The sequence below is a fragment of the Buceros rhinoceros genome, unplaced genomic scaffold (assembly GCF_000710305.1).
Source record: "Buceros rhinoceros silvestris isolate BGI_N320 unplaced genomic scaffold, ASM71030v1 scaffold32790, whole genome shotgun sequence".
NCBI lineage: Eukaryota > Metazoa > Chordata > Aves > Bucerotiformes > Bucerotidae > Buceros > Buceros rhinoceros.
In genome coordinates this window covers 43,753-52,586 of record NW_010389590.1, presented here as the reverse complement: position 1 = coordinate 52,586, position 8,834 = coordinate 43,753, and the positions used below count along the sequence as shown (strand labels likewise).

Below are 8,834 nucleotides of genomic sequence, written 5' to 3'. Positions count from 1 at the left end.
TCTTTCCCTGCGTATGTCCTGGCTTCCTGTGCTGGCTGCAGAGGTAATCTCTCTTTGCCGCTAAAGAATGTTGGGTTTTTTCTGCAATATTACTCTTGTTTATGATCTAGTAAACCCAGGGCATAGTTACTCCCTTGTCTACCCATTTCATGCTCCAGTGAGTGATGCAGTGGTTTCCATGGTAGTTGGAGCAGACTAAATCCCTAGGGGTCTCCTATCTGAGATTCAGGCTTTCTTAAAGACTTATTGAATGGATGTTTACATAACGCACGCTGCATTACGGCTTTATTAATTCTTATTTTAGAACAGTGGCCAAACCCAGCGTTAAAAAGCCTCACAAACGCCAGTGTGGGAAGAAAAGAAAGAGACCAGACTCATCTGAAGATGATGATGATGATGAAGATGATGAGACCCCCAAGAGACAAACTCGACGAAGAGCAGCCAAAAATGTCAGGTATCAGGAGTGTGGGGTTGCTTGATGAGAGCTGGCTGGCTGGGGCAGAGGGGCACCCCACATTCCCTGCCCTAGGCACTGACTGTGTCCCGCAGGGACTCCTCTGCCCTGCAGATACCTGTTGGCTGAGATGTGGCTCCTTAGAGAGGTTCATGCTGCGAATATCTGACTTCTCTTTACCTTGTTTTGCCATCTGTGAAGGAGGGACTATTTACCAGTCCCTCTTAGAGAAATGTGAGGAGGTTTGCCTAGTGCTCTCAGACGAAGTTAAGAATTACAAATGATAGATTCAGATGAGCAAAATGAGCTGTGCTCATTGTCTGAGGGTGGCTGATAGGTAGTGCCTTGGGACAGAGCATTGAGACATGGTGGAGGTAAAGCATTAGCCACTCCCCAACACCCCTTCACACCTTGTGGCAGCCCTAATAAGGGACTCGCAAAGAGCCATGCAAAGAATAGTTTTTGATACTTGAACGTTCATGACAGATGAGAAGTGTAGTTCGTAGGGCATTATAGGCCCCTATGAAGCCTTCGAGTGCTTTGCAACCTCCATTGTTAAACATAAAATAATCTTTTACTGGATAGAGGAGACATTCTCTGTTGATGGTCTTACTTCTGCTGTAGAGATTGTTCCTCTTGAAGCTTCTGGTGTTGGTCATGGTCAGAAAAAGTATATGGACAGGGCAGAATTAATCTGATAAAGTGTAGCTGTATGCGTGTCTCAGGAAAACTACTGAGTGGCTAACTTAAGAAGTGCATGCGCTGAACATGCCCTGAACCCCGGGATAAATGGCTGGAGAAGGCTTGCTCCAGTCCGTGCCTTTCTGTGTGTTTCTGGACTGGGAAGAGTCGACAGCTTTTTTATCAGTTTGGTTTTTGATTTTGTTCAGTTACAAAGAAGATGATGATTTTGAGACGGATTCTGATGACCTGATAGAGATGACTGGTGAAGGAGCTGATGAACAACAAGACAACAGTGAAACTATTGAGAAAGTCTTGGACATCAGGCTTGGGAAAAAAGGAGGTGCGTAGTTCTGGAAAAAGCCTTTAATTCCGATGACAATCATACGCACTCACAGTTTCTCTTGAGCTGGTGCAGTGCTTTTGCACCTTCGAAGTGGGGCCAAGGGTTGTTTCAGTGCTCTTCCCCCTTTCCTCTGTCTCTTATTTACGTCTTCCAACAGCTTTTGTAAAATCTAGTACTGAAAAACCTGAAATGTCAAGTTTATGTTATGGCAGCTTTCATTTAGCATGCGTGCATTTTAAAGACATAGTCATTGTTCTGCAATTCTTGCTATTCTCTTCTTTGACATATAAAATGGATCTTCCAGCAGAGCGAGAGTTCATAGCTCCGTTGACAAAGCCGTAATGAAAATAAAGCCGATGTTCTGTTTGCTGCAAAAGGGTTTTTTTTTAAACCTGAAGGGTTGTGAACAGTGTCAAGAGACCTTTGAATTATGCTTAAAGAAAAAGCATTTGTGATAGAGAGATTGTAAAAGATTCTGTTTATGGAAAACTTTTGTGTACCTGTCTTACTGGGTTGCAGAATCTGTAGGATATTCTTCGCGCTGTCACAAAAGGTGTATTAGAAAATTGACTTCCTGCTCTGATGCAGTTTGTGTCCAGTGCAGATACCAAAGGTACTGACTGCAGCCTGATTTCTTTTGCAGCCATTGGTGCTTCCACCACCGTGTATGCAACTGAAGCCAACGGCAACCCAAGCGCTGACTTTGATCCTGAAAAGGATGAGGGGGAGGTTCAGTACCTGATCAAATGGAAAGGCTGGTCATACATCCATAGCACATGGGAGAGCGAAGAGTCCCTGCAGCAGCAGAAAGTGAAGGGCATGAAGAAGCTAGAAAACTTTAAGAAAAAAGAGGAGGAAATCAAGCAGTGGTATGTTTTACTTCAACCAGGGATTTGACCTTGGGCTAATGTGTTCTTAGACAGAGGTTTGCAAAGTCAGGACTGAAAACATTTGATTTCTTCTTGCAAAGCACGTTTCATGCAAGACAGTTGTTCTCAGTACTCAACACTCATGTCTTTTTGCTTGCTGGAGAACATCCCCTCTCATAGAGATGATATCTGTGGCTGTGAAGTTGAAGGAGGGAGAAAGAGGTGTGAAATCCACAGTATTGCCACTGCCAGGCTTGAGAATTGCAGTAGCTGACAGCAAATAAAAAGTGCACAGAGTCACCTGGTCCAGGATGTGACATGAGGGTTTGCAGCCTTATTAACCCTTGTCATTATGGACTTGTCTGTATGCACATTTTTGTATCAGTTTATGTCCAGCCTCCCCAGGAACTATAAGGGGAGCTACGGTGTGTTTCCAAAGAGGTAAAGCTACAGTAGCAGCTTTCACCTGCGGTTCTCGTTTTGAGACTGATCCCTGCAGCAAAATAAGGTGTCCTTTAACAGGGAGACAGTGTGAACATCGATGACATTCGCTTCTCAGAAATTATTTATAATTACAGGAAGCTTTAAGAAATATGTCACATAAGCAGTAGTCTGCTTCAGTGCCTTGTCTGAATGACAGAACCGTATAGGAAAGTAGAATTTCTGTATGTGGCCTCTGTGAGCATGACGACAGAAACATTATAGTTTTTTGGTTTGGATTTTTTGGCATCTAGGCTGGGCAAGGTATCACCTGAAGATATAGAATATTTCAACTGCCAACAAGAGCTGGCTTCAGAGCTGAACAAGCAGTATCAAATAGTGGAGAGAGTAATTGGTAAGTGAGCCAGACACTTGTAAAGGGGTGAAGTAAGAAGTGGGCACGTTAACCTCTAGTGACAGCAGACTGTGGCTCTCCCTTTTTCCCTGCCTTCCAGTATCTCTGGAGAAAAAACCCTGGTGTTAAGTGTGCGTCAGTGTGTGAAGATCAGGGATTTGAACAGTAGAAATCCAGGTTTATGGACTTGTATTTACAAGCAATACAAACCAACCGCTCTCCTTGCCTGGACTATGGGATGATACATTAGTTTCCAAGGAGATGTTGAAGTTGCTGCTACTGAAGTTCTTTAACTTCAGCCCTTTGGATGCGAAGTGTTTGCAGCCAAAGCAGCAGAACAGGCCTGGCTTTTGTGAGGACCATTTTGAGACATGGTTGAGGATGTGGTTAGGCTGCAGGGCAGCTCGGGGGTTAGATTTTCATGGTTACTTATTACTAAAAACAAAACCAAAGCTTACTGAGCACTTCAGTAATATCACAGTCGTGTCAGTCAGAGGGGCTGGCATCCACTTGCTTTGGGTTGGCTTGTGGAGCTGTTTAAGCTATTTCCAGTACAATTCCAGTAGGAGGGCCTGGCGTGTGTGGCAGTGGGAACCTGTCTGCCCTGCTCCCTCTGCTGGCTGCCAGCACTCCAAACCTTCCTTCCCTTCTCTCTCCAAACACAGCTGTGAAGACCAGCAAGTCCGCAACGGGACATTCGGATTTCCCAGGTAAAGGAGCATTTTTTTGGTCCTTCTAAACTTTTTCTGCTAGCTGAAACCTGTCTTGCGGTTGTAGGGGTGGTTCAGACTGCCTCTGTGAACCACGCTTGTGGTTCAGCCACAGAACCACAGTTGCTGAAGCTTGGGCTTTTTTGCATATTTTGCAGCAAACAGTCGCAAAACATCCTCGAATGACCCCGAATACCTGTGTAAGTGGATGGGGCTGCCCTATGCCGAGTGCAGCTGGGAAGATGAGGCTCTGATAAGCAAGAAATTTCAGCACTGCATCGACAGCTTCAACAATCGTAACAACTCCAAAACGATTCCTACCCGGGACTGCAAGGTTTGCTTGCTCTCTTCTCTCCTGTTGCTGGGTTTCTCCAGGCTGGGTGATGACACAAGCAGTGGGAATGTGAAGTTTTGTCAGGATAAACGTCAGAGAACTTTTTCCCCATCCTCCCACCAGTGTTTGAAGAGCTGTTTGCTGTTCTTTTATTATACTTTAGGCAGAGATGTGAACCTCTTTTGGTTTCATTTCCTCTGTGCCTAGTGAGAACATGATGTCTCCCTGGGGAGGGGGAGGCTTAATTAATCTTGGCAAAGTGCTTCCTCCTCAGGAAGAGCTGCTGCAGAAATGGAAAGTTTTAATATCAGTTGGATTAAAAAACAGCACACCTGGGAAAAGATGGAAGATGCTGATATAGAGGAGGGGAGGAGAGATAATAGGAGAAAAAGCAAGAGGACAAAAGAGAAAGTGGAGCTTATTTTATCTAGTGTGCATTATGTGGAGCTTACTGCACTCCTGGGTGGACTCACAGCCCTCGTCATCAGAACCAGAGGACAGCAGGCAAAACAACACTGTAGAGTGGTTTTCTGAACTGCAGACATAAGCACTGGCTAGGAAAATGTGGACGGGCTTTAACCAGTGAACAGATATGCTTTCATTGCTGAATTTTCAACCTTACTTTGTTTTTTTATTTTGGTGGGCTCACAGCATCATCTCTTCCAGGTATTGAAGCAGAGACCGAGGTTTGTTGCCTTGAAGAAACAGCCTTCTTACATTGGCGGTGAGAACCTGGAGCTGCGAGATTACCAGCTGGAGGGCCTCAACTGGCTCGCTCACTCATGGTGCAAGTATGTACAGATGCTGTGTGTTGTTCATTTTATCTACTGATTTTTGTCCCAGTAGGATCTGACCCTCTTGTTTTCAAGTGAGATCTTTACCCGCCCTGCTTCTGCAGCTTGAAGTATTTCAACTGTGATCACACCCAGCTGCATAGCAGACACTGCAAGCAGGAGCTATCTAGAGCATGAACTTAAGAAACCTCGTGCGAAAACAGACAGCATTTTTCCTGTCAGGGCCTGTTCACATTCTGGACTTGGCTGCTGTGTGAGCCCGGTGCCTTTCAGCCCAAGTTTTCCAGTGCCCTAACTGGAACAAAAGGGTTTTGGCGTGGCATGCTTACACACTTACCGAAGCCTTTGAGGAGGGTCCTTCTAAAATTAGAGTGCTGCCTGCCCTCTTCCTTGGCCTTTGGCCTTGCTTGCTGGTTTGGGGTGATCTTAGTCTGTTCCTTTTTCAAGTTCTGGTGCCCTGTACAGACTGGATGTCCCTGGGATCCACCTGGAAGTGTTCGGATAGTAGTTTTGCACTACCCCTTTTTTGTCCAGGTCGTGGATTGTTATTCATGCTGGCACCCTGTAAATTAGTAGCAGCAGAAACACACGCTCAGATATCATTTACGTTTGCTCTCTTCTTTCCCAGGAACAACAGCGTGATCCTGGCTGATGAAATGGGCCTGGGCAAGACGATTCAGACAATATCATTCCTGTCATATCTCTTCCATCAGCACCAGCTCTATGGCCCTTTCCTGGTGGTGGTGCCCCTGTCCACTCTCACCTCATGGCAGAGAGAGTTTGAAGTGTGGGCGCCCGAGATCAATGTGGTGGTTTACATCGGAGACCTCATGAGCAGGAACATGGTGTGTAATCAGAAAGCAAAGGGCATGGGGTTGGGCAGAAAGGCTGGGAGCAAAGCGGCAGCTTCTGTGTAATGTGTGACACATTCTGCTGGAGAGGCTGATGGATCATACTGACAGTACTGCAGGCAGCTAGAGCTGGTGTAACTGAGCACTTGGGTATAAATCACTGCTGCAGGGACTTTCCTGCCTTATTTTCCCTCTTAGAGTGAGCACAGTAGTGCTGCCTTCTCTCAGAGTCTGGAAACCACTGGTCAGAAATGTGCTGCCGTAAGGAGCAGAGCAGTGTGGGACTCCTGGCCTCTTCTGTTCTGAACTATTCAGACAACAAGGCACACAAATATTGTGAGTCTAGTGGTGTCACTAGTGAGATGATGCATTCATTTGGCAGGTGACAGTAATGTCACCGCAGCAAGGTGTTTGGCCTAATTTTGTTACTTGTGCAAGCCGTTAAACCATGTGTGAGCTAAAGCTGCTCCTTGGGCACCCTGAGCCCATCTAACGGCACCTTCAACAACAGGTTTTTGGACTGGGTTGGAGTCTCTGGTTATAGCTATACTAAAATAATGACTGTTATCTCTTCCAGTATCATTGAGTGAAGTTAACGTTTGTCTCCTCTCACAGATACGTGAATATGAGTGGATTCACTCTCAGTCAAAAAGGTTGAAATTCAATGCACTTATCACAACATACGAGATCCTTCTCAAGGATAAGGTGAGTAGTGATCCAAGGATGCTTTTATTTGGACTTTCTCTACTTGCAAAGGGGGAAGCCAGCCCCCAGCAAGTGTTTCACCTCTTTCCTCTGTGGTGATGGAGAACTTAGAGCTACTATTTGCTTTTGCTTGCCAGTATTGCAGAGGGAACGTTGGACACCTGTTATAGTGTCTTCACTCTTGTACTGTACAGTTGTGCTATTCTTTTTACTTGTAAGACACTAGGCAGGGTAGTAGCTGGATTTTACCTGCTTTAATTTAGGCTAGTTAAGAGGCCAAACATTAGGCTGAACTGCTGGCCACAGTGTTAACAATATCTGGCTTTTTACACTTAGGAGAAATCTGTCTGCCTAGGAAATGCTCGTCAGCGCATCACTGCATCCTAGCAGAAAACAAAAAGCTTAATATTAATGCAAAAAAAAAATCTCAAAACTCTCCAGTTACCTTACCTTTATAGGCTTGTTTGTCTGCTCTTCTGCTGCTGCTCCAGTGGGGCTGGTGCTACAGCAGGGCTCCAGGGGCATGGAGGAAGGGAGGAGCAGGGGGCTGGGGAGGGCTGTGCTCTCTGGGTAAAGCAAAGGCTGGTTAAAATAAGAATATTTGCTGCAAGACTGTTCAGATGTGGCAGGAGCGCTCTACTGCATGGTTGGTTTTCACCTTTCCTTTCTGGGGAGGCAAAAGCAGTGTAGGCACCTTGGTCCCAAGATTAACAAGAAGCACTTGTGAGCCCGAGTTCTTTGCTGGTGGGTCCGGCGCAGGGGCTGGGGCAGGACACCCTGGAAAGCATACGCTGCAGTGCTTTCTGGCCGTGGAGACAGAGGCATGTGCGAGGTGGTGGGGCTTGTCTGACCCAGTGCCTCCTTGGGGCCTGTTTTTATTTTCTTCTTTTCATCCAGGCTGTTTTGGGAAGTATTAACTGGGCCTTTCTAGGCGTGGATGAAGCCCATCGGTTGAAAAACGATGACTCATTGCTGTACAAAACGTTGATTGATTTCAAGTCCAACCACAGGCTGCTGATCACTGGCACCCCACTTCAAAATTCACTCAAAGAGCTCTGGTCCCTGCTGCATTTCATCATGCCAGAGAAGTAAGTCTCCTTTTGGTCCTTCAAAAAATACCTCCGTGTCTAGTCTTGTTTGTTAAATAGACTGGAGGAAGTGCAGAATGGCAGAAAGCCCTGAATTTAAATCCCTGAATAAAACTCCATGGAATTAGGGGAAATCAGAGGTTAAATGACTAACACAAGGAGTTTTTCTGGCCGCATATTGAATGGGGAAACCTAATACATGCTTTCCAAATCTGTGTGGTGTCTTAGAGCCATCTCTAGAAAGCTAAACTTTAAGCAATCATCTCCACCATTTCTGAGGTTTCTAGGGTGGTTTCCAGCCACCCTCGCCAACCATTTTATGGCAGTCTTTGGAAGTATTGCTCAAGGACGGCGCTGTCTAGCTGATGGTTTGCCTGCCCCCATTAAAACAAATGTTTTCATTAAAACAAATACTTTCTTTAAAACAGAAAAAGAGCTCTGTGCGTTGCTAAGGCTCAGATAGGCATGCCCCCAAACTCACTAAAATTACGTTTGACTGCAAAAAGAGCTGCCCCCCAAATTCTTTTTGCTGGAGCACAGAAAGAGTGAAGGAAAGGTTTGAGATGGAAGTGGAAGTGGAAGAGCAGAGCGGATCTCCATATGTCCAAGGAGCTGTTGGGGGAAGCAGCAAACCAAGAGAGCCTTCAGAGCTGTGTAAAACAGTCCAGTTGTCAAAGCCCTGCCTGGGGGAAAGCACTGTGGAAAGTTCAGACACTGCTGCCAGGTAAACGCCAGCAAGAGACAGCAGAGGAGAATATGGGAAAACTTGGGATTTTGGGTTCTGGAAGTCAGTGTGGAGCTCAAAGATATGGTGTTAGGAAGGCACCTAAGGCCAGAGAGTGTCTAGTTGTGCCACCAGTCTGTTTAGTTAGCCAGAGCAGAGCAAACCTTTTGTCCTCCACTGAATCTGCATTAAATCTATGACCTCGGCTTGTGCAGCAGAAGCATATCTGATAGGTGCTGCTTGGTGTGGTAAGACACAGGGGATTCTGACCCCTCTCTGCTCCTTGTTTCTGTTGCTAGGTTTGAGTTCTGGGAGGATTTTGAAGAGGATCACGGAAAAGGTAGAGAGAATGGCTAACAGAGCCTTCACAAAGTCCTGGAGCCGTTTCTCCTACGCAGAGTGAAGAAGGATGTGGAGAAATCTTTGCCAGCCAAAGTGGAGCA

General features: G+C 45.9%; 1 protein-coding gene across 1 annotated transcript in view; it reads left to right on the top strand.

Annotated features, from left to right (window-relative positions):
* CHD2 (chromodomain helicase DNA binding protein 2) overlaps positions 1 to 8,834 on the top strand; it is a gene marked incomplete at its 5' end in the record, with an annotated part of 37,765 nt that overhangs the window by 10,385 nt on the left and 18,546 nt on the right. The window contains 11 exon segments of the mRNA XM_010134790.1: positions 305 to 454; positions 1,345 to 1,478; positions 2,125 to 2,350; positions 3,085 to 3,185; positions 3,851 to 3,895; positions 4,054 to 4,229; positions 4,896 to 5,020; positions 5,652 to 5,868; positions 6,490 to 6,579; positions 7,477 to 7,667; positions 8,691 to 8,731. Of these exon segments, the coding sequence (XP_010133092.1) occupies positions 305 to 454; positions 1,345 to 1,478; positions 2,125 to 2,350; positions 3,085 to 3,185; positions 3,851 to 3,895; positions 4,054 to 4,229; positions 4,896 to 5,020; positions 5,652 to 5,868; positions 6,490 to 6,579; positions 7,477 to 7,667; positions 8,691 to 8,731 (1,496 nt within the window).